At 46.7% G+C, this 26134-nt stretch overlaps 1 protein-coding gene across 8 annotated transcripts in view; it reads left to right on the forward strand.

Moving 5' to 3' along the window:
- The window catches only part of ERCC6L2 (ERCC excision repair 6 like 2), a 158226-nt gene extending 146707 nt beyond the window's left edge, over positions 1 to 11519 (forward strand). For 3 of the 8 annotated variants that reach the window (XM_063109443.1, XM_063109440.1, XM_063109441.1), the window contains 2 exons: positions 2119 to 2300; positions 5560 to 7250. In XM_063109443.1, coding sequence (XP_062965513.1) covers positions 2119 to 2300; positions 5560 to 6535 — 1158 coding nt within the window. In that variant the 3' untranslated portion in view covers positions 6536 to 7250. The other 5 variants (XM_063109445.1, XM_063109448.1, XM_063109444.1 and 2 more) reach the window with 5 other exon arrangements.
- The last annotated feature ends 14615 nt before the right edge of the window (positions 11520 to 26134 follow it).

A 26134-nucleotide genomic window follows, 5' to 3' on the forward strand; every position in this document is an offset into this window, starting at 1 on the left:
TATATCATCAGCAAGAGTCTGTATCTAATAAATTCTAGTAGTCTTTGTATGCCTGAAATATTTCTTAAATGATAGTTTAACTTGGTAAAGAATTCTAGGTTGACAGGTTTTCTATCTCTGCATGTTAAAGATATTATCCCATTATCTTCTGGTGGTGATGGTGTTAATGAGAAGTCTAATGATAGTTTGTCACTTATTTGTAGGATATCTTATCTTTTCTCTCTGGTAATTGTAAAGATATTCCCTTTATCTGTTATATAACAAAATACAGATTTATTTTCATTTTTCCCACTAGGGATTCTCTCTCCTTTTTCAGTTTGAGAATTCATACCTTCTTCACTTCTCTGCCATTATCTCTTTGGTATTATCTCTTCCATTTCCTGTGTTCTCACCTTCTACCATTTTGGAAATTTTGATATGTCTTATGCCATGTCTTCTGTCTCTTAATTTCTTTCTTCTTTTCTTTTCTTTCTTTCTTTCTTTTTTTTTAAAAATAATCTCTGCACTATATTTTGAGTAATTTTGTTCTTCCAGTTTATCAACTATCATTGTAGGACTGTTTAGTCTGCTGCTTAGCCAATATTTTGAGTTTGTTTCTGTCTCTGTTTTTTATTTCAAAACTATATTTTCTTTTTAATGTTAGCATTTCGTTCTTTCTTAAATCATCCTATATAACTCCCAGTTCTTGCTGGTTTATTCTATTCTTACCTTTATCTTTCTGGACATGCTAATGATTTCAAGTCTCTTTCAGATTGCTTTATTATCTACAATTTCTCAGATAGGAGTTCTCATATTTGTTGCATCTGTCCACTTTCATGGTGGTGGGTTTTATATGTTCTTCATAATTTTTGTCTAAACTCTTCTTTTTATTCCATTGGAATCACAAACATTCTCTGGATTATGGAAGTCTTCGAATGGTTTGTTTTTATATTCACCCCTCATTGAGATCTATGGTTTTCACTGTCTCTGGGCCAATTTTTTATGTTGATTTTCAGCTTAGACTTTCCATACCACCAGGTGGTACAAAATGGGATTCCACTAATGGCAAAGACTGGGTGTTCCATTTTGTCACCATTGATTCTATCTATAAAAATGTAGCCTGCTTCTAGCCTGTGTCCCCAATTTGGGCTTTCCTGCTTTAATTTGCAAAAATTAGCTATTCTTTTCATTCCTGTTGTGTTTTCTGTTTGTTTGTTTGTTTATTTGTTTGTTTGTTTGTTTTTTAATGTAGGGAGTTGAATCATTTTCATCTCCCCTCTACACATGGGGTCCTGCAGACTATAACTTATGATTCGACCCCTGGGGGCTGCTGTACTTCAGCTCCCACTCACCACTATGTTACGTCTTTGGTTTTGGCACCTGGAGATTTTGCCTTCTTACTTTTGTGCTCAAATATAATTTTGTTGTTGTTGTTTTTAACTTGTATTCAGTATTTTTCTTTTTGGAATTGGATGGGGACTTTCCACCTATTCACACTGTACCAATTTGTCAGGGAAATTGGAAGCATGTAGTTTGAAATTATTCTTTTCTTGACCCACATTGGTAACAATATGTGTTAGGCAGGCAACCCATAGTCTGTGAAATAAGTATGATTTTATCTGTAATACAACCAACTATAGTTAACAGCTTTAATTTGCTAAATATTCTTGCAACCCAGAGGTGATTAAAAAGTAGGATTTATGAAAATGGTTTCTTATCCATTTAATTATGACATAAAGATTTTTTATATAAGTTTATGTACTTATGTAAAATTAAATAACTGAAAGACTGCTTAATAATTTTGAGAGAAATTATTGAACTAAAAAATTTTGGGTATCTCATTTTTATGCCATCATTTATATAATTAATTTTTATTCTTATTTGGGATATAGATATCATCATGTGTATCAGTATGCCCACATTATTGACAAGAGAAATATCATATTATTGCCATTACTTTTGTAACTTTAGGAAAGATATAAAAGTAATTTTTCTCTATATCTTCTTTTTAAAGCTCTAGGTTAACATCTCCTGACAATGATTTCAGTTGGAGAATCTGACCTACTTCATTATAAAGAGTAGCAGGGGGAAAATAATAAGATATTCTCCTTGTGTGATCAAAATATAATTTTTTTTTAGACATATAAAGAAAAAGTGAATGCAGATACATTGACACATACAAAGAAAGGCCAACAACGAAGTGAAGGAGGCATTGCATTTCCTGTTTGCATTTCACACCCTGTAAGCCAGAAGAAGAAAAAAGCCTACCGTACAGACCAGACCACCTTCATAATAGGAGAAACACCAAAAGAAATCCGCAGGTATGTTGTGTGTGACAGCACTAGACTTTAAAAGTAATTCTCAAAATAAATATAGCTCCTTAGTAAAATATATGTTATTTTAATCATAACTATAGCTGGCATCTGAATATTTCAAAAAAATCTGAATTGTACACCTTAAAAAATAAATTCTAAATGTTTTAGATGTTTTTAGAAGAATTGATGACAAAAAAAGTCAAGAAAGGAAATCATTTTTTATAGAGAAATGAAGTACTTAAGTGTACTTTATTTATTCATTCACTGAATATTTATTAAGCACCTAATATACACCCAGACATTGTGCTGAGTGCTGAATATATAGTGTAAAATAAAAGACATAACGCTTACACTGCAGTGGGCTAGAGGTTAACATCAAACCATAAAATTTTAAAAATTAAAAAACATACAAATAAATAATTATAAAATGGTATGTTATAAGAAAGAAAGAGCAGGCTGCTTTGATAGAGAATAGTGGAAATGTGAGAGCTGTGTAACCACCTTTCTACTGGGTAGCATCTAAGCTGAGACCTGAAGGATAACCACGCAAAGACCAGAGAAAGCTCAGGCAGAGAGAAGATGACTTTAGCGGTGTTCCACCCTAGTTCCTCAAGAAAAGGGAGGGGAGGATTTTGAATTTTATTCATAAATACATAACCAGTTTTGATAGACTTGCTGAAAGATGTCTATCTTTGGTTTCCTTTTTTTCCCCTGTTCCCTAAGTGGCTTATGGAAGTTTACTTTAGTTTTCTAATTTTTTCTCATAAAGTGGCTGGCTTATACCCGCTGGTTATACCTTTCAGTTCCCTAAATTCTTAGAGAAAATTCTTTTCAAGACCCAAAATTAGGAAAGAGAGTTAGAAGGCAAAAATAAGATGAATGATAATGATACCTCATCCTGGGAGGGGCAACTGTGTGGCATAATTCAGTTGCAGAAACTAAGACAAAGTGGGGTTAGAAGCAGCGCTCCTCTCAGGTGACAGCCTGCAGGGGCACAGGTGAGGGCCTGGTTTCAGCGCAGTAGAGGTGAAGTTACTTTGGCAGCTGCTGAGACACCACCAACTCTTGGATAAATAAAAGACATCAGCGTATAATCTTGCCAATCACTTAATCTTTATAAGCACAAATATTTATTAGAAAGTCCATGAAAATGGATTTGGAGATGATTAATAAACAAAATAATAATCTTATTACTTCATGTGAAGTGAGAACTGGAACCTTTTAAGAACATGCTTGTTTCTTCCCAACAAGAACATTGGTAATTTGCAGGACAGAAATTTGGAAGCTCATATTTGTGTTGTTAAATATTCTGTTGGATATGAGAGTGGCTGTTGGTCAGGCATGTATTGTATCTGATTTGGGACAGTTAACCCGACAGTTAGTCTTGGTGAGTACGATAAGCCATGGTGCTCACCTGAAGCCACCAGAGAAAGTCGTGAGCACACATTATGAATGCCGCTGAAACCAAAGGGAACACCGACTTTACATGACCTGGTCTGGGTGGCAAAAATAAAAGTGGCATAAAAGCTCCTACTTACATACATTAAAAATAAATCATTATTTTACCTTAAGGATTCTCTGTTGTGCATGGGATAAAATTCAAACTTCTGAGCTTGAACTTGACATGCAGATCCCTGACAATTCTCAACGTCTTCCCCGGCAGTTTCTCCTGCCCTTCTGTGCACCAGGTCTTCTTGGAACTGGGCCTGTACACATTGTGCTCTCTCCCTGTAAGGCTTCCTCGCTCTTCTTTACCTGCCTGACTCGAGGTGAGAGCAGAGAAGCCTTCTCCACCCACCTTGCCCACCCCCAATCACTGACCCAGGTGCCCCTTCTGTGAGTGCCAGCAAGGCCCTATACCTGCCTCCATCATGGGATTTATCACCCTGTTCTTGTTTGGACTTCCACCCATTTGTCTCCGCCACCTAGACTAAAACTCCTCGAGATAGGGAGCTGGATCCTGGATCCTGTTCACTGCATATCCTTCCTGCGATAGTGCCTAGCATGTAATAGAGCTCTATACATATTTGCTGAATGAATAAATGAATGTTTTAAGGATCTACTGTATGAAATCTAAATATAAGTCTGAACTTTGGGACTTTGAATCCTGTGCTGCAACATCATCTATGGCTTTTATTTACAGTGTTTACAAACATTGGGCTCTCCTGACTCATGGTCCAAACTCAACATCAGCAAAGCAGTACTCTCTTTCTCAGTCTGCTCAGGCTGCCGTAAAATACTACACACTGAGTGGCTTAACAGAAATTTCTTTCTCACAGTTCTGGAGGCTGGGAAGTCCAAGATCAAGGTGCCAGCTGATTTGGTTTCTGGCAAGGGCCCTCTTCCTGGCTTGCAGATGGTTACCTGATTGCTGTGTCCCTGTGTGGCAAAGAAGAAAGGAGAGAGGAGGAGGGATGGAGGGACAGACTCTGCTAGCTCTCTGTGTCTCTTCTTATAAGGACACTACTCCTACTGGATTAGGGCCCTACCGTTATGACCTCATTTAACCTTAATTACCTCCTAAAGGTCGTATCTCCAAATACTGTCACCTTGGGGTTTAGGGCTTCAACATGATGTTGGCGTGGGCACAGTTCAGGGTTCCAGAGGGCTCATTTCTTCATACATGCATATAATAGCTTTTAATTAATATCTTATATGAAGAATGCAACTCACTTCTTCAAACAGCGTCTTACTTATTAGTTTAGCTGTACTGAAGTAGGACCAGTTGGGGGGGGAAAGAATCTCAATTTATACCTTTAGGCTCATTAAAAAGTCTTGTGAAATTTCTATGTTGTATTTGTGGAAGGGAAAAAAGAGAAGAAAAAACTTTTTTCTTAATTTTTTGGAATTTTCTCTTTTCTATTCATTAAGACCCTTCTTTGACAATTTTATTTCAGGGGACTTGAACGCAATATAGATTTTCAAATACACACTATATAAAGTATGATTCTCACGTCAGTCATAAATCGGCTCACTGGAGGAGTAGCATGCTGGGATCCCATAATTCCGAGGAAATACCTAATAGCATAAATCAGAATAACTTAAGAGGCTGGTGATTTCATGAGCTAAAATATTTTTTTCAGTAGCATAAGGAAAGAGACCACATTCTACCAGGACAAAATACATTTTCATTATCAAATTAAGTAGACATATGCTAGAGGAACAAGATTACATTGCTTTGCCTACACATGTCCTATCACTAATGAGTTCCTTGACAATAAGATGTAATAAAAATAACAACTGATTTTATTTATTAAATCTTTAGAAAACAATTTGAAGAAATGGCCTCTTACTTTAACTTCTCTTCTGTAAACGAATTGGCCAAACATATAACTAATGCCACATCAGAAGAACGACAGAAAATGCTAAGAGACTTTTATGCTTCTCAGTATCCAGAGGCAAAAGAATGTTTTGTGGATTCTGCTTCAGAATTCATCAAATCTGACTATGAGAAAGGAGAGAGGGTCAGGAATAAATCTGATAAAAGAGAATCTCTTATAAAAGAAAGGCTGTCCAATTCTAAAACTTTGTCACTTAAAGATTCTACCAACAAAATTGTTCACATTTGCAGCCCAAACATATATAAAGGAAAATCAATTAAGTTTCAAAATTATGGTTCCTGTAGAAGAGAAGCCCTTTGTAATGATGCAGAAACTAAGAAATTGCCTATTAGCTCTACCCAAGAGATTGACAGTGGAAACTGCAGCCAACCATCCAAAGACACTGCAGCAAAGCGTTCTCTGAACTGTAAGTCTGAAGCACATGAGAGAAAGTTAGAAAATACCATGGAAGACCGACAGGACCTCACAAGAATGGGCGTTTCAAGAGATGGATCCCTTTTTAAATTGGAAAACAGAAAGATAGAAAATCCAGTGTTGGAAAACACTTCTGTGGTAGGCTTACTCGGTGACACCTCTATTCTTGATGACCTTTTTAATAGTCACAGGAACGGTCCCACACAACTGCCAAAGAAAGTTCCTTCAGGGCCCATGGAAAGAGCAAAACAGAGACCAAAAGATTTCTGGGACATCTTGAACGAGCAGAATGACGACAGTCTCAGTAAACTCACCGATTTGGCAGTAATAGAGACTCTATGTGAAAAAGCACCCCTTGCTGCATTCTCCAAAAGGAAGGAAGAGCTAGGAACTTCTCTTTGGAAATCAAATGAGAAATTTTTGTGGAAGAAATTTAACGCAAGTGATACAGATGAAAACACAACCAATACACAGAGTAATACATAAACATCTAAATGAATTAGTACACCAGTGAACTGCTGCCATTGGTATTTTCAGCACTGTATTCCACACTAAGTATATTATCTTGAACATGTATTTTTATTAAATTCTTGCTTTAGGGATTTTTTAAAGTCCAAAATGTTATAATGGATTTGTTTTCCTGAATATCTGATTTGATCTTTTAAAAAATATGATTTATTATGGCGTAAACTCTGTTAGGAAATGGAAAAGATCCTGGATGTGTTGTGAGGAGACCTGGGGCACCTCTCCTATTACAGAATTGTGTGACCTTAGATATGTTACTTGCCATGGGGTGCATCCATTTCCTGATATAAAAAGATGAAGGGTTGGAGCTAGATCAGTATGTCTTTCCAGTTTAAAAAAGCTTTGGTTCACTCTCCCAGGTTCCATAAAGTCATAGGCCAAATCATGCCCATTCCCCAAATCATTGATTTGTTTCTTTCTTAATTTTCATTTGGAAAATTATTAAGTGTTTTCCTTTTCCCTCAGTATCATGTTCTATTATTAAGTTATTTTAGATAAAAGTCATAACTAATACTGAATGGACCATAAATAGTCCAGTGGTAATTTTATAACAACTAAAAATCAAAGGGTTAATGGTGTGTAACTTTACTTTGGCGTTATATCTCATATGGTAATATGATTATTATTGTCGGCCACGGATACCAATGCCTCAACTTTTTATACAACTATTATGCTTTAATCAGTATAAATAAAGCTTTTTATGGTACTTTTGTGTTTTTTAAGTATGAAGAAATGAGTAAACATTTTATTTTACTTGAAAATGTTAAATGAGTATTTTGTTGGATTTAATTTATATGTTTTATAACCAAACTAGACTGTGCTCATTGTTGAATTCATTTATTTAGAAATACTCATTCGGCCCCTGTGTTCTTTGCTAGGAGCTTGAGCTGTGCAGGTGAGGCATAGCTACAAGTAAAAAACAAAAAAAAAAGAAAGGAAATCATTTTTGTAAAGAATCATGTCTGTAAAGCCCAGATGCCTGTCGCCACTTTCCCTCAGTTAAGCCTGAGGGTCTCTGACAGGAGGAAGTGTCCCCCCAGGAGAGAGCAGGGAACCAGGAGATCATTATTATAGGGTTGAGGAGAGAGGCCTTTGGAGTACCTAGGATGTGGGGCCATTGCTCAGAAGTGAAAACAAAACAAAACAAAACAAGAGATATTTTTTCAAGGGACTGAATGGCCAGGTATGTTTTTCTTTAGAACAATGTTTTACCCTAGAGAACTATATCATGACCCAGTACATATGTGCTCATACATACATATGATTGAAAGAAAATGAGTATGAAATAATATTTACCCTAAGGCGTGCACAATACTTTGATATTTTTCTCTTCTAGTTCTGTGTGTGTGTGTGTGTGTGTGTGTGTGTTGATGCTTTCATAACCCACTGAATTGATTTCATGGCTCACTAATGAGTGGGAACCACGGTCTGGAAAACACTGCATTAGGCTGTATAGCATTAGTCATTTGCCTACTGCTTGCAGCTGAATTGCGTCCAGATGCATCATATGCTGCATTTCGCCACCGAGGGGCGTTCTACAGATTGAACACGGGACATGGCCTGTGGTCACCTTGACGTGTGCATGTTGCTCACCTGCTGGGTGACCAGCTGCAAGGAGCCCTGGTGAGTGAGAAGTTGCCACTTCATCTTAGTTCATGCACTAGACGCGTTTATAAAAGCACATCTTTCATAAAATGCCTTTTAAATTTTTACATAGGCATGCTCTTAGAATTATAAAATGATATTCATGTAAATATTAGCTCTATACTCTTCAAATATAAAGAAATACTGGTAAAGAGACTTTTGTCAGTGAGAGTCAAATGGGAGCACAAATGCAGATCTGGAGTTTAAAAATTAGTTTCCAACAATTGTCAGTGAAACATTTGTCATTATTGTCATGTAGGAAGAGTGTGCCAGGCAAAGTGCAGGGTCCAGGGTAAAAAGGAGCCAGCCAATGTTTCGTAAGGGAAACTGTCAGGGTTGACACCCACACAGAGGGGTAGAAAGATTTGGGTCAACCATTGATAAATCTGGGAACGGACACTATGAAGTTTCGACAGAAGAATTCTTCCTACCCACACCCCACTGGTGTTGTGTCACAAAGTTCTGACGACTGAATGAGTGGCTTCAGGCAAATCCCTTGGCTTCTTTCAGCCTCAGTTTCCCCTTTAAATTAGAGATGAACTGAATTGGTGGTGTTCAGACATTTTTTAAGCAACTGAACTGTATCTTAATCAGAAACTCAGTGATTAAAACAATTAAAACAGAGGTCTGTTGGCTCAAGCAACACTGCTGAGGCTCCGTGGAAAACCACAGGGATGAGATCATTGCTAAGAAACCTTCCAACTTCGAGTTTCCGTGATTCTACTTGCTACAGTCTGTCTTTTTCACTTCTTTTTAAAGCAATGATACAGTTTCTGGCTGCTAGCATTCACCACACAGCTATCAATATTGGAAACTGAGGAAAGATACCCAGAGCCTTTGCACCTGAATTCCTCAGGGTTCCTTAAAGCCCTGAAACCACCTCTTCAAGGAAATTCACAGCATCTGCAAGTGGTGCACTTGCCTTGATGTACTCAAAGCAAAGGAGCCTTAGTTTGCAGAGAAGAGTTAGTAATAAACTTTTCAGCAGTCCACAGAAAATGAGAAAGCTGTGGGCAATACAGGGTTGTTTTCTAATTAAAGCTCAATGTGTGCAGTTTTAAAGTCTGAAGTTACCCTTTTTGACGTTAAAATAACCTTTTTATGAAATTATACTGGATCATAATTTTTAGCCTTTTTCATTGTCCTTACTTGATAAAAAAGTTGGTAACTATGTCAGTCCCAAAAGTTTTATTTAACATTTACTACTCTATCACATCCACAAGAATGGGGATCACTGCCTGCCTTAAAGTCATTTTTCACCTGCGAGGAGATAGAGTTCCATAGGTCACCATATCACAGATTCAGTTAACAGTGGACAGTGGATCTGGGACTCACTAAGGATGTCATTGAACCGATAAGATCTGATGAGGTGCATACGTCTTCAAAGAGCCGAGAGTGCAGATCGATTTTCAGGCTCCTCACCTAGTCCTCATTTAATCATCATTGATGTGACCTTGTTCCCAGTTCCATCTCACACTGCTTTTGCAAAGCATCCTTCCCCGCACTCCTGGGAGGCCTCACAGGGATGGTTCACAAGCCACTTTCCCCTGGGTGACAGCCCCTGTACACTGGAGCCTGTGGGGCTGGCTCCACATGGTGTTTGTGGCAGGCCAGAAGAACATCTCACTTTTTCTTTGTTAATGGGCAATCCCAGGAGAGCTATCTTGCCTCATAGGATCCTGCAGCGTTTTATGTATGAGAACAGTATTTTTGTTGTCTACTCTCTGCTCCTAGAAGGAAAGACGCAGATATGCCCTTCCTTCCAAAGTCCAAAGCTGTGTGGTTCCCAGCCCCAACAAAAGCAAGTCAGAGCCTCCTGCAGAGCCTTTTAAACACACAGATGCCCAGGCCCCTCCCCTGGAGACTCCAATCAGGGGGCCTAGGGTTTGGCACAGGCACCCCTTTTGAGTTTCACCGTAATTCTGATGTGCTAGTCTGAAGTTTGTCACTGAGCAGGACTCACCTGCCTGATCTGTCCCCCGGGACACAGTGTTTCCAGAGAGGCCTTTCAGTTGCTTCCCCCAACACCACCTACACCTTGTGAAACCAGTGAGCATACAGCTGAGCTCATGATAGATCCCACTCTGGTTTTTTTAGGCCTCAAAATTGTTGTTATGTTCCTCTAAAACTATCCACACATATCTGTACACCCATGTTCATAGCAGCATTATTCACAACAGCTAAAACATGAAAGCAGTCCAGGTGTCCATTGGCGGCTGGATAGATAAGCAGAATATGGTGTGTACATACAATGGAATGGAATATCATTCAGCCTTACAAAGGAGGGGAATTCTGACTCGTGCTACAACGTGGAAGCAGCTTCAGGACATTATTCACGTTCACTTGTGCAGTGAAATAAGCCAAACACAGGAGGACAAATATTGTCTGATTCCACTTATATGAGGTACTCATATTAGTCAAATGCATGGAGACAAAGCAGAAAGGTGGCTGCCAGGTGCTAGGAGGAGGAGAGAATGGGGGTCTTGTTTAATGAGCACGGTGTTTCCGTTTTGCAATATTAAAGGGTTCTGGAGACAGATGGTGGTGAGGGTAGCACAACAGCGTGGATTTATTTAATAACACTAAACTGGATGCTTAAAAATGGTAAAGACGGTGAATTTTATGTCATATGCATTTTAACACAAAAAAGAGGGAGGGAAGTTATGACCAGAAACAGCACCTCACCAAAATGTGTTGTACACCAAATTTTTACATATATTAATTTCACTTATAAATTTGAAATAATAGTGTAAATTTCAGTTTTTATTTGGTTTTTATATTGTGGTTCTGTATAAGAATTTATTTTGAAAGATGGTTCCTCTGATTTTAAAAAAAGATTTTTTAAAAAACCCACACATAGGATTGTTTTTGTGATTGTACTTTGCCAGCATCTACTTTGTTCGCTTTTGCTTCATTTCACTGAAAGGAGTAACCGGACCTCGCTTCACGTTGTCCCCGTTACCCGGTGGGGGTGAGAAGCTGCGCCTCTGAGATTCTGACATGTCTCTGCGGAGACTCCAGCCAGTCGTCTGTCACGCTGCAGCATGAGTCGTTGCCCCTCACGCATCTTTCACTCTGGATATTATTTATTTTTTGTAAAGTGGGACATGCTTCTGGACTGAAAGACAGAAACTTCAAAAGTCTCATAATAGCTAATTCATGCTTTTTTCTTTCCAAAAACTATTCTAAACGCATTGGCAGGAACAAGATTAACTCTTCAAAACGCAGATGCCAGTGTGCGGTGCACGGGGATCCCTGACCTCGCGCGGTGAGGGCTGAGCCGGCTCTGCGACCCCGAGCCCGTCCCGACGCCCCACCCTGCAGCCCGGGCATCGCCCGCCAATCTCAGCGGAGCCTCAGTGCCCGGCCCAGCGACCCGCCAGCTTTCCCTCCTGGGCGGACTCTGCCACCGCCCCCAACACCGAGTACAGCAGCCCGGCGTCCTGCGGGCACCTCTGAAGTCCCCCAGCCCCCCGATTATCTCGCCTCCCGCCCCACCTCGGGGAAATGCCCTCCACAGAGCGCGAGGGCAGGCGCAGGTGGGACAAGCGCCGAGACACCCCCGGGGGAGCCCCGGGCAGCAGGCCGCTCACGGCCCACAGCCTGCCACTACCCTGGACGACACCTTGGAGCACGACAACGAGCTGGAGAGGGTCGGCTGGACAAGCAGTCTGTCCCCGAGCAGCGTGCCAGAGGGGACCCGGCAGGGGACCCAGTGGCCGAAACAAGGAAGGCTTCGGAGCTCAGGAGGAGACACGTGCTTCGGGCCGTGGTCGTCAGAAAAGGCCACCCCCAGGCTGTGGGAAGGGGAGAAGGGGACAGCCACCCGAGGGTCCCCGTGGGCTGACAAGGCCGGAAGCCCTGTGGACGGGCGCGGGCCATCGGGGTCCCCCGGCCAGGGCCACCGCGCGCGTGGCGTTGTCTCCAAGCCAAGCTCGTTTCAAGCGTTCTCTGTGAGCTTCCAGACGGCCACGGAGGCTGTTGGGGACCGTCGCTGGGGCCACAAAGCCCGAGCTAGGGATCGCCACCCCCGAGAGGGGGACAGTCCGTCCTCCGGATCTTTCCCCTTTGGGTGACGCTCTGGCTGACCTGGTGGGAAACACGAGAGCAAAGCGGGGGGCGCGTGGTCGCCGCCCGCCCCGAGCCGACGGGCACCCGCCCCCCGGGTCCCCTGAGTCCCGGTGTCCCCCGAGTCCCGCCTCCGCCAGGGCCCGCTCCGGGTCTGCTGCTCACCAGTGCAGCGCACTCGTGCGGGATGCCAGGGCCTTCCCAACAGGGACGGGATGACCCACGGCACCAGCTGGTCCTGGGGGCCGGGTCCGCTGGCGCCTGTCGATGGCGATCCGAAGGGCATCAGGCAGGCGGGTGTCAGGCCGTCGGATCTGGAGTGCCTCGGAGGCCCCGGCTCCTCCAGCTGCCTTTGCTGGGTTCGTGCTCTGCGTCTCTGGGGATGGGCAGGCTGCAGCAGTGTCTACACTGGGCTCCTCAAGCCTGGCCCCACTCAGCAGCCCCCTCCACTTCCCTGGATTGGCCTGTCCGAGGCAGACTCCTGACCTTCTCCCTGCTCTCATGCCCTCCCTGCCCTGGCTCCTGCCAGCCCAGTATCAACCTCTGGCCACCTCCTTTGCATGAAAATGAGTCCATGTCCCGGTGCCTTTGTCCTGGAACGGGGTGGGATTTCTATCATTAATTACTGTCTAGAAAATCAGGGGTCAGCAGTAGTCTCCTTTCCAGGACCCAGAAATGACACCACAAGGGTCCCTGGCCCCCATTTCCTGCCTAAGAATTAGTGTGATGCCACATCCCCCCGAACACCCCTTCCATGGCCTCGATTAGCGGACAGAGAGAGACTCACAGAAAACATTAAAGGGAACAAATGATTACATTTGCTCTGGTTTAATACCTGTTTCTGTTTCTGTGCATTTACCTATTATGTAATACTCACGCTTTTTTTCTTCCTGGAATACATATGTCCTACCATGGGGCTTTATTGCTTTTTTATACAATTGTAATTCATTTTCCTTCATAGATCCATAATATGAAATTGGAAGGGTCCCAAAGAGCATGCAGTCCCTCCAGCTCACCCTGTTCTCCACCCAGGAGCAAGCTCTGTCACCCCTCACTGTAGGCAGCTGCTTGGGGGACTTTCTCAGAAACAGTTGACACATTTCTAGACATGCTTCACTTCTTTTAACTGTGTTTTTAATGTCTTCTATATTACACCTATAAAGTATCTAAAAAGTCAGTGCTGTTCCAGAATGGCACCCTGGGATTCTCAGCACTGAGCTCGTGCCATGTCCAGGGTACTCGGTTTCTCTTCCTCAGTTGCTGCAGCACTAAAATGGGGCTGGCCAGTGAGGAAGGTGCATTCACCTCAGACAGAGACTTCAGATTCCCCGGTCTCCTCTGCGTACAGGCAAGAAATAGAGGAGGATGGGAAATATGCAGGATTTTGATAAGACTGAAAGCAGTCATGACGGTGGGAGCTGCTGGGTGCTGGGATCTGTGACGCCCCAGGTGGCTGTCAGATGAAAGAGCAACCAGAGAGTACAAGCAAGAGTCGCTTTCTCTGTCTCAAGATGTGTTTTTCTCTTTCTCTGGTGAGGGGTGTCTTCGTGTCAGCATCCGTGTGCTAGAGACTGTCTACATCTCAGGCACACTTAGTAACTTTACTTCTATTTTCTCAAGCACTAATTGCATCCCAAAGTGAACTGAAGTTACCACCTACAAAGTCGCTACTAACTAATTGCTCCAGAAACCAAAGTGGCTCTGCTCCTACGTCTGGCCATAGTCTAGATACTTGGCACACAGAGGCGGAGCAGCTTGTGCCATGCACCCCCAAAGCTTTCCTCTAACTGGTCCGAAGTCCCTTCCTTGAGATTTTCCCCCGACCCAGTGGAGAGGCGCTGGTAACCAGGGACAAGGAGCTAAGGAGCTGAGAGGATGAAGGTAGCCGCCGGGGACGCAGCTTCTTTAGATTCCGGCTAATCTGACCAGTGTATTTGGGAAGGACTTCATTTTGCTTTCCTAGATGGGACGAGGTAGCCCATGCCCTCGCACAGCACAGCACCACCACCTTTCCTGAAGGCTGTGCTCCTGGCTGCACTGTACCTCTGTCAACTTCTTTGTCTCCTTGGTGGGCTCCTACTTTTCAGCTTGTCCCTTAGGTTTCCTACGATGCTATTCCCAGTCTAGAGTTAGTGTCACACAACATAGCTTCTAGGGTCCCCTGCATTCATTTCTGGGCTTCTAACTAATCAGCGCGTGGGTGATGGCAGATCTCTCTCGCCAACCTGACCTCTCCTGAGTTTCAGACTCACACCCTGCTGCTTTGGTGTGACTTTATCCCTTTGGGTGATCCTCATACTCATACGGGCACCTCATACTCATCACGTCTTCTATGAACTCTTCTCCTGTATTAACTCCTGACGTAGTTAATGGCATTACCATGGGTCATTGACCTGGCCACCCAGATATGGGTACCATCTTTTTGATATGGATGCTTCCATTTCTCTCGCCCACTGTGTTTACTCAGTGACCAAGACTTGCAGACTTTATCTTAGATGTTTCCTTTATCCTATCTCCTCCTCTTCAGTTGTCTGCCCCTCTCCTAATGCTTGAGCTATTGCAGTAGATTCAGGCTTTCACTTCTTAAGGCTTCTACAGAAATCTGTTATATCTAGTAGAACTCCTTTGTTGCAAATGACACAAAGGGGCTGAAACAAAAAGGAATATTATTGGTGTGAGGCTGGCTTCAGGTGTGGCTTAGTGTAGAAGCTCAGCCCGAGAGCCAGTGTCTCCAACCCGCCACTTACTTCTGCTCTTCTCCAGCTTTCGTTGGCTTCGTTCTCAGCTGCATGCGGCAGCGCCAAAATGGTGGCAGGAGCCTCAGCTCACACGGGAAGGAGGCTGGCCCGAGTCCCGCGTAGCCCCAGAGCTGGGGAGGGCAGCCCCCTCGAATCTCCTGCCTGAAGCGGTGGAGAGGCGGAGCTGAGGCTACTGCCAGTAGTAGCATGAGCACGTACTGAGCAGCCGGGACCTCAGAAGCTCGCCACACAGCTGACCCTGTTGCTCCCCTGCACAAAATCCCCCAGGTCAAATTCGCCAATTGAAATTATGTCAAGATGATTTGATTCTTCTGTCAATACATAGTTTTAGTCATTGTTGAGCTTTTCCATTTTGTTTGCATTGATATTCCCATCAGTAATCTTCAATAAGAATTTATTTTAAAACCAATCACTTGGATTTCCTTCTCAGCTGTCAAGGAACTGTGCGCAATGTTGTAAGACTGAGCCACTGAGATCGCTGGCGAGAAGCAAGAGAGATGCAGGTCATACAGTTAGAGACGAGTCAGAAAGACAAGCCACAGCCCTTAGTTTAACAGAGAGAATTTAACATACTCAGTCGGTTGAGCGGGTATTGCAGGACTGAGAAGCAGCTACATCCCCAAGGAACAAAGAGAAATCATCAGGATTTGAGAACCCAGGTCCTAGAAGTGTAGAGAAAGGGCCCTGTGGAGTGGGGTCCAGACCTCAGCACCAAGCTGACACTGGGCCTCCCAGAAAGCCGCACTCAAATCTCCAAGGTGGATTTGCCAGCAGCCAGTGCTGTTGTCTCTGAGGGAAGTAGCCAGGCTGGCTCTGGGAGTGAAGGGCACAGACAAGAAAACCGGAAACCATGGCCACTGTCAGGGGCACGGGGGTTGCTGGGGAATGCTGACAGGAGCAGAATGCACCTGCTTCAGGCCTGTAGCCTGCCCCCACCACTGGCAGGGCACCAAGGGAGCTCATAGCCCAGGAGGTTCAGAGTCCTGGCCCCAACAGCAGAGTGCAGCGCAGAGCAGAGGGTGTGGATTTGGAACTTGTAATAGGCACCAGGAGACAGGGCAAGGTGGAGGGGGACTGTGAGGAAAGAGTCAAAGCGTAGGAGAGAGTCGGGGAGCACCCTGGGGGCTCAGCTGCCAGAGCCGGCATTGCTCACTGGTTGAAAGCACCCTCAGCAGCAAACACAGCCTCAACTCCTTCCACCACACACCCTGCGTGTATGCCACTGTGCCTTCAGCACACACCACACATGAAACACACAACACAGCCACACACCACACACAACATGCCCTCACACCACACATACCACGCACCCATACACACCACACATACACCACACACACCCATATACACCATATACCTCATACGCACCACACACACCACACACACCCCCATACACACCTATACCTCACACACACCACACTCACTACACACACACTCCATGCCTGTGCTCTTGAGGTTCCTTGGCCTAGGTCAGGTTCCCAGGAGCAGGCCCTGAGGCAAGGGTTTGCTTGCAAGTGCTATACTGAAGAGCTTCCAAGGAGACAGGAAGGAGGGCGGTCCTCCAACAGTGCCCTGACATGGAACGCAAAGGATGGCTGCAGTCATCATGGTTAAGAGCCACCATGCAGGATGAGGGTGGCAGGCATGGGACACACCGGGACCACCCAGGTGCAGGGGTGTGAAGCCCCAGCTCTCAGGCTCAGGGTAGGGTTGCTCCAGGCACAGCTTGCCCCCCAAGTCCCCTGTGGGTCAGGCCTGCAGCATTCCTCGCTCAGCACCCCTCCTGGTCCCCTACTCCCTTTCCTGTCTCCCTGGAGCACTGGGGTGTTTGTCAGGTCCTCCCAGAAGCAGATCCCAGCCACAGAGGCACAAGAGATTTATTGGGGTAATGCCTGTGAGAGATGAAGTGCAGAAAGAGAAGGTGACTTGGGGAGACCCCTCAGGCTGTGGGGCGGGCCTGATCCAGGTGACAGGAGCAAGAAAGGAGAGAGGAGGAGGCCGGCTGTGGCAGTTCGGAGGCAGCCCGACAGGTGGATGTGGCGCAGCGTTCACCCACACCAGCCAGGGACGGCAGGTCTCTCAGGCCACTGCTCCACCCCGTCACTGGCCGGGGGCTGACCTGGGTTAGAAAACCAGGGCAGAACCCAGGGGCATGACGGCTGGAGCTGCAGTGTCTTCCCTCCCTCCCGGGGCAGGTTTCTAGCGGGGAGAGCCGAGTGGCACATCTCCAGGCTGCCACAGCCACCGTGGCCACAGATGCCCACTCGCCTGACCTCTCTGAACACTGAGGCTGTTGACCTGTCCCTTATTCCCAGACATTGTCTTGCCTTGGCTTCTCTGTCTCAGCATTTTCCTGGTTTTCCTCAAATGTCTCTGGCTGTGCTTTCTCAGAATTCTTTGCAGGTTCGTTTTCGTCTATGTGACCTTTGTATGTCGGTCTCCTCCAAGCCCTGCTCCTGGCCTGCTTCTGCTCCTTCTGCTCCATGTTCTGTCCCAGGTGGCTTCATCCACACCTGCGACTTACCTTAGCAGGCCCAGTCCAGAACCGGGTCATAGCAGGTTGGCCAGCAGAGTCATGCACAGTTTGGTGCAGTTTTGCACACAGCCTGTATCTGAGTCTTCTCATTCCTGGATCCTCAGCAGTCTAAGGGCACACTGCATCCGTGATCGGTTCTGTCATCCGGGATAACAGCACCCACCCCCCAGAGGCATTGAGAGGAGGTACTTGAGGGTACTTTGTAAACTGTTAAACTCACTCAACAGTGTGTTACTATTGTGGCACTTGCCAGCCTGTTGTTCCTGAAGTGTAACACTGATCACCTAGTTTCTGAGTTTCCTATTTTCTAGAAAAAATACCCCAAATCCCTATCTTTGTATTAAAAACTCATCCCAAAGCTTATTTCTCCCTACTCCCCTTCATTCACACTCTGTTTTGGATCAGCGTTTTCCAAAGTTGTGTACCTTGGAACACCAGTGCGCTTGACATATGAATAGATGCTCCAGGAAAAAGTCAGTTTTAGGAAATATCCCCCTCCTGGAAAGTTAAAACATACACTCTCATGTTAAAGCTTCTGAGAAGTATAACCTTTTTTTTTTTTTTTTGACTGGTAAGGGGATCACAACCCTCGGCATGGTGTTGTCTGCACCACGCTCAGCCAGTGAGCGCACCGGCCATCCCTATATAGGATCTGAACCCGCGGCCTCGGCGCTATCAGTGCCACCCTCTCCTGAGTGAGCCATGGGGCTGGCCCAAAGTATAACCTTTTTAAACCAGTTTTCCCAACTGACTCAGCCACAGGTCTTTTTTTCCCATGCCACACTCTCTAATTCCTGTGGTCCACTAGCACTCCACACAACATACATAGAAAAGCTGCCCGAGGCCGAGAAAGCAACTTACTATTCCTTCTTAAACAGGTTGTCCACAAGTTCTTGCTATCAGGGCCCCTAGAATGGGGAACCCTGACTTCCGTTCCTTTCGAAGCCTAGCTGTCTCCTTCGTCCTTCAGTTCCATGAGCTGCTTATAATGGTTCCAGTGAATCCACCTCTTTGTATCAAGTTGTGCGGAGAAAGTTCTGTTGCTTGTAACTAAAATACTCTGACACAGACCGGGGGCAAAACATGAGTGAAGGGGTCGTAGTCCCAAACTAGAAATTTCCCAAATGCTCCTTAACATTTGAATGGATAAACAAATTGTGACGTCTTCACACAGTGGGATACCCTACAGCAATGAGGATAAACCATCTCCAACCTTACGCAGTAACGTGGATGAATTTCACAAGTACAGGTTGAACAAAATACGCTAGACCAATATGAGTTCATTTATATGAAGGTAAAAAACAGACAAAACTAACCTGTGCTATGAGAAGTCAGGATGGTGTTTTTCAGTGGAAATGGAGGAAGTACAAGGAGGCCCCAGCTGCTGGCAACGTTCTGTTTCTTGATCTGGCTGCTACTTTTTCTGGGTATATTCAATTTGTGAACATTCATGAGCTGTACCCTTACGATAGATGCAATTTTCTATATATATTTTATGCTCTGATAAAAAGTTTGGGAAGGGGGCACCAAAGGAAACCATTTCCCACCAAGGATTCCACTGACAAAACCAACGAAAAGAAACATTGATTTCAGGACCAACAGAAAAGACATGGTCCCCCAAGTTGTCTTAGTTCACTTCAAGTATGTTTGGTTTAGACATTTGTCTAAATGTTCACGCCCAAGACTTTTACATTTGTGCACATATCAAAGACTCGTTTTGTACTAGACAGGTCTTGTTTTGCAGATGTTGTGATTCTTTGACCTTGGAACCTGTGGACACAGGATTAGCTGATTCGTACAGGTAGCAAACAAGTTGCCTATGAGCGTGTCTTTCAAACTAACCAATCCAGAGCCCGTGTTCCAAACCACTTGCTCTATCTGGCTGTCACACTTCCAGGAGGCAGTATTTCTCTGCCCTGATCACCGGGTACTGGACAACTGGGACCACAGTACAGCCCAAAGCCCACCAAAATTACTGACACTATCCAGCCCTAAGCCTCCTGAGCCGCTTATCTTGCCTCGTCCATCCTTTCCCATGAAAACCATTTCGCCCACGCTTACCCTCCTCTTGTGCCTCCCGACAACCCTGGCACTTCCCCGCATGACCCAGTGTAGCGTGCTCTGCCTCCTGTGCTCAGGGATCTGTGAGTATAAATTCTTCTTTCATGGAAGTCATTTCCGTGTCTGCGTGTCTTACCATCCCTGATTAAAACAACTCCCAGGTGCACTTAAAGCACATTCACTCATTTCACAGTTTTTAAAGCACCTGGTGTATTTCGGGCACTGTTTTAGATGCTGGGGATAGAGCAGTGACCATGCAGACAAGGTCCCTGTGCTCAAGGAACCCGTGATCTGGTAGAGAGAGGTGATCAGCAAGCAAAGAAATAAATAAGGTATTTCCAGATAAAGTGGTATGAATAAAATAGTTAAGTGGTATGAGTTGTTTTGTGTATTTGTTTGGGGGTTGTTTGTCTTTTTTTAGGAAGAGTGGTCGGGGAAAGTCTGTCTAAGGAGGTGACACTTGAGTCAAGGTCTGAATTGTTCCTTGAGCCCCAAGGACACCCAGAGTTCTGTGCTGGGTGTCTAGAAGTATCCAAAGTAACCAAAATGATGTATCTGCTGCCGATGCTCAGTCAGAGTCAGAACAAACTCTGTCCCTTTCCCAACAAGCAAAGGAGGGCTTGAATCCAAGAGAAAATAGTTTCCCAGCATCAGCAAAGTCCACGCCTGCTCCAAACAGGTTGCTTTCCAAATGCTGTAAAGGCAAGGTGCCGAAGCACTGAGGCCTGGGGGCGGGTGGCTGCCTGCCAGCCCCGAGAGCGGTGGCCAGCATGCATCTGTGTTTACACACTGTTTGCAGATAGGAAGTCAGCGTGCAGGGACAGGAGCCCTCTTTGCTTCTCGTCCTCCCTGGGGACACACTGCTGACCCTGGTCACTGCAGACCTGACCAACCACCCCAGGCCTGGCTGGGAGCCCTTCAGCTGGGCCCATCCCAGGAGGTGCAGGCTGGCCAGCCTGAGTCCACAGACATTCCCACCTTTTTTTTTTTTTATTAGCTCCAACTTGCTTTTGACAACATTGGAATCAAATAAGGGTAGAAAAATTTAGATGAGAGGCACCCAACCTGTCAGGGGCATATCACAGGTCACCAATATACAGGGGTCTATCTCCAAGTCCTGCAGGTGAGGGATGCATATACCAGGAGGCAGGGGGCTGCTTCCTCACCCTGTTCCTCAAAGCTGTGGCTGGGTATCCCCACACCCCCCACTTCCACACACACCCTGAGCCCTGAGGCCAGCATCCAGCACAGCTCCCTTCCTCAGGGAAAGACCAGAGACCCCAGATCTCAAATGTCACTCCCTCATCTCCTACTGGAAACCTCCAGGAAGCAGCAGATCCATTTCACCTCGGAGCTGGGCCTCACGGGCCTGAGTGGCTGAAATGGAACCTACGCGTAGGCCTCGCTCCAGGCCCTTTCTGCAGCTTTTGTCTCATCATAGCATTTGTGCCCACGGCAGATCTTCAGAGGACATTTCTATCAAGTCCAGAGTTGATTTGGCTCTGTCGCTGCAACAGGCTCGTTTATCGCTGCCTCGGACCTGAGACTTCGTGTCCCACCACATGTCTCCCTGGTGGATTTGTCTGGGTGTCTATACAATCGCAGCCTTCTGCTTTCAGAGTTGTCCTGCAGGAGGCTTTTTTATCTGTCGGTATGTCATGCTCCAGAGCTTTGAAAACTCAAAAGACCACTTGTACCTGGTAGCAATTTAAAACCAGCCGATATCCTACCAAGAGCCAGGGGCTGGCAGAGCCAGAGAGAGCTCGTTTGTGGCCAGAATACAGTGTTGGTCATCTCAAAATGCCATTGTCCTCTGCAAACTCGCCAACACTTAATGGCCAGTGAAAGGCCCCTTCCCTTGTATGTAGGTCAAATCTCAAATCCTCAAGGCTTCCAGCCGGCTGAAATATGTCAACAATGCATCTTTCTCCTTATCAAGCATTGTATATCTCGCCATTTAACCAGGAGGGCTGCAGGGGGAGGGTCCAGCCTCCTGTTAATCTAAGAGCCAGGCTTCAGGGACAGTGTGTTGGAGAGTTAGCAACCTGTATGATTAGGCATGTCTTTGGATCAACCAAAACTTTCATGGAAGGTGCTTAAATCCTATAAAACGAATTTATATGCTTATCCACCAAATAATAATATTTATCTGTTTGTGTAAATTTGCCAGTCACTAGTCAGTATGAACCACAAGCAACTGTTTCGAGTAGGATTTAGGCCCACACATGGTTTCCAGTTTGGATCTGATGTATTATACCTGGGAGGATTGCAGGAAATGATAAATAATTCCTAATTCCTATGTTGAGTCTATGTATAACAAAGATTTTCCTGCTGTTTATAAAGCAAAACAAAAACACCACCACCAGGAAGCTGGGAACTGGGTACCCAGGGAGGAGGAGCTGGACCTTGGAAGGATGCCACCCTTCTTGTATCTATCACGAAGTAAAAGGAGATTGCAGTTATCACGTGGCAAATTTTAGAAAGCAACTTATTTGGGGGCTTAGGCACACAGTTTGAATTCAGACACCCAGTGCAGGGCTGGAAGCAAGCGGTGATATCAGCTGCAGGAGAAGAGAAGGGAACCAGGGTGCACGGGACACCAGCTGCAGAGGGAGGCCTGCTGCCTGTGCCAGGGAACTCCCATAAAAATCCTGGCCTGGGAAGCCTCCATTCTTTCAGATTGAAAGAGAACACAAATCTTCGCAACCTGAAGGCTGGGGAACAGGGTGGGGTCCCGGCTGCAGTCCCCAGAGGGTTCACCTGGGGCCCACCAGTCTGGTGCCACAGCTGCCTTGCAGGGCTTTCAAGGATGCCTGGATTGCTCTGGTTTGCAATCGTGGCTGGAGAAGGAAACAGTAGGTACACGTGGGAGACCCAGGCACAGGGCAAGAGGCCAGAGGACCTTGCAGGCGGCATTTGATACACGCCAAAGAGCCTGCTTGCCTAAAGCTTCCCTCTCAGTGCCCATCAAAGTGCCTGAACTCACTTCTACAGCTTCTTAAATTCGCCTTAATGCCAAGGAGGCTTATGCGGGAAGAGCTGTGGTAGTGGGGCTCAGACCTTCGGGGAGGCTTCCTGGAAGACACGGCCTCTGCAGACAAGCAAGAGCCTCGCAAGCAGAAGGGCAGCAAGTGCAGGGGCCAGGAGCTGCAGAGGCCGGGCTGCTTGGGGGGGTGGCGGGGACACCCACGAGGCTGGGGAGAGTGAAGGACCGGAGCAGAGCCCCTGTGGTGCCCTGCCGAGGAGGTTGAGGGTTTTCTTGAAGCAAGCAAAGGCTGAAAAACTTTGCACAAGACAGACACAAAGTTAGACTCACTCTTTAGAAAGATCACTGTGGCAGGAGAGTGGAGCCAGCAACCAGTGAGGAGCTGCGCAGAGCCTGACCCGGGTGGTGCTTCTGGAAGCGTCTGTGCTGTGCAGTGAAGGGCTCATTTTGTTTTGTCTTGTTTCAAATCCTTCTGGGACTGATACTTTTGTAAAATGAATTACCAGAAAAATGAAATTTAAAAAGACATACAAAATATAAGTCCCATTTATTTTTCTCAAAAACTTTTTAAAATTGGGGTAAAATTCATAGCATAAAATTTGCCTTCTTAACCATTTTTTTTTTTTTTTTGTCCTTTTTGTGACCGGTAAGGGGATCGCAACCTTTGGCTTGGTGTCACCTGTACCGCGCTCAGCCAGTGAGCGCACCGGCCATCCCTATGTAGGATACGAACCTGCACGGCGGGAGCGCCGCTGCGCTCCCAGCACCGCACTCTCCCGAGTGCGCCACGCGGTCGGCCCTTCTTAACCATTTTTAATTGTGCATTCAGGAAGTAAGTACATTCCCATGATTGAACAACCAATCTCCAGAACTGCTTCATTTGGCAAAACTGAAACTGCCCATTAAACACCTGCCCGTTCCCCCTGCCCCCCGCCCCCGGCGAACAACATTCTACTTTCTGTCTCTATGAATCTGACACCTCCGGGTATGTCATATAGTTGGGATTATACATTACCTGTCCTTGTCTGTCTGGCTTGCTCACGCAGCACGATGTCCTCAAGGCATGCCCATGTGGTTGCATGTGCTGGAGATTCCTTCCTGTTTAATGCTGGGTGATGCTCCGCATTCTGTCTGTCACCTCGTTCATGGGTGGCGGGGCCCGCTGCTTCCTCACCATGCTGTGGGTGACACTATGTCTTTACGTTCTTGCTTCCATTCCTTTAAACATGCTCAGCAGTGGAATTGCTGGGTCATATGCCAATCTGTTTTAAACTGTTTGAGGAACCGCCATACTGTATTTCTTCATGGCTGCACCATTGTACATTCCCACCAGCCGTGCACAAGGGTTCCAATCTACTCACATCCTTGCCACCATGAGAATAAGTTTGTGGTTTTCAATAGTAGCCATCCTAATGGGTGTGAGGTGAAGCCCAGTTTGTGTTCCTTTAACCAGGCTAACAAGTAGAAAGTCACCCTGCCACACTGGTACAGCAGCTGAAAACACTTGCTCTCACCTCCTGCACTTAACTCGCTGCAGGCCAGCAACAAACATGTCCCGACTGGACCCATCTGAGGACCAGCCTGCAGTAGCCCTGCCTGGGCAATGTCCTCCCCTACGGGTGAAGAGGTGTGGACACTCGGGGCCAGTGCCTGCAGAGCTCTTGCTCGCTGGCACCTGATGTTCTGATCATTTGATTAACCCATGAGTAGATGCTGTTTTTATCCCAAGCTAATGGATGGGGAAACAGGCACAGAGAGGTTTGGGTCTTGCCCTGAGTGAGCAGGGAGGTGGGGACAGGGCGGCCTCAGCCCTTTGTTACTGTTGTTGTTGGTTTTTGTTTTCCAAGACTAATGAACTGATTGGTCATATTTGGGGGAAAGATGCAAGCCTCCCAGGTCCTGGCTCGAGTGACCAGGTGGAAAGGGATGCCACCTGCCAAAGCGGGAAATACAGCTGGGGGAGGAAGTTTGGGAGGAAATGCTGTTGGTCTCATTCTGGGTGTGCTGAGGTTAAGGTTCATGTGTCTTCCGGGGGGCAGTGCCGGGGGCAGTTGGGCAGTGAGTTCTGAGCTCCTGAGCGAGGGCTGGCCAGGAGTGCAGCTGAGGAATGACAAAAGGGAAGGAGGTGTCTACGGGGCGTCACAGAGGCCACACAGCACAGGACAACCTTAAGGAGGGCAGAGGAGATGGTGTTGTGAGGCCACATGGTGGAGGCAAGGGTGCCATGAGTGGAGAGGCCAGCGGTGCTGCAAGGAGAGAAGAAGCGACCGAGCATGCAGACCACTCTCTAGAGGCTCAGCTGTGGCATAGAGGAGGTTCAGGACAGTCCCTGAAGGGCAGGTGTGGGTGCCTTGTTGGGCCAAGGATGGCTTATTATTTTGTTTTGTGCTAAAAAAAAATAAATAAATAAGCTGGAACAAATCGGAGTTTGTTCAGAGTCGGGGTGGGGGGCAGGTGGAGCCAGTGGCAAGGTGGAAGGTCCAGGAGGACCTGTGCCCACAGCTGGAAGGATGGGGACTGGATCCAGGATGATTAAGCCCAAGTAAGAGGAGCGAAGTCCCTGTCCCCGTGAGACGGGAGGGAGGGCGGAGGCGGCAGCCCAACGAGGCCTGCCCTGAGGAGGGCCGGGGCACACGGGGACCTTGGATGTGCTGCCGAGAGACAGCAGCGGAGCCCCTGGGCCGAGGTGATGTCCGATGTCCAGGAGCAGAAGGCACCCCCCGGCTGGGACAGCCCATCCCCATGGCCCCCTGGCCCATCGGGGCTTTCCCGCCCCAGTGCAGAAGCAGAGCCGGTGGGTGACAAGACTGCCGGGGCTGACAGTTCCTACAGCCGAGGGCAGGAAAGTGGAGCAGTCGCTGTCACCAGAGGAAGAGAATGGAGTCAGGCGTGGCGTGTTTGAAGCGTGTCCGCAGAGTCTCTGACCCTCCGTCCTGCAGAAAGTGGAATCTGCTGCTGTCCTCGGCAATGGCCGGGCCATGGCGCCCAGGCGGACCCTGCAGGCCCGGACTGGGGACATCGCCTCTGCCACCCCCTGAGGGACCCTGAGCCACAGCCACCCACTGAGCCACAGACCCAGCTGCAGCTGCTCGGCGCTGGGGCGGTTTGCTGCATGCAGCAGGTGACTCCAGGTGACCCGAGAGGACGGTCTGCCGGGCCATTGCTGTCCCAGGTCCAGCCCAGCCGGGCCTCCGGTTCAGGAGGGTCAGAGTCAGAAGGGGACGACGCGCGTTGCCAGGCAGCGGGGCAGAGCTCTGTGCCTTCCCCAGAACCCTAGTGCCCGTCTCTGTGTCACCGAGCTCACCGGGTACTGGGCCCAACGCTTTTGAAAGGGTGATGGCGACTCCCGGGTGGTCCCTTTCCCGCACGTGGTCCACAGCCACACCTGCTGGGAAGTGACACCAGGGCCAGCACTTGCAAACCAGCGAGCACTGCCGCGTGGCAAAGCCAGAAATGCGCGCACACACAGGCCTTCTGCAGGACGGGCACGTCCTGTCCCTGACGTC

The sequence above is a fragment of the Cynocephalus volans genome, chromosome 10 (genome assembly GCF_027409185.1).
Source record: "Cynocephalus volans isolate mCynVol1 chromosome 10, mCynVol1.pri, whole genome shotgun sequence".
Taxonomy (NCBI): domain Eukaryota; kingdom Metazoa; phylum Chordata; class Mammalia; order Dermoptera; family Cynocephalidae; genus Cynocephalus; species Cynocephalus volans.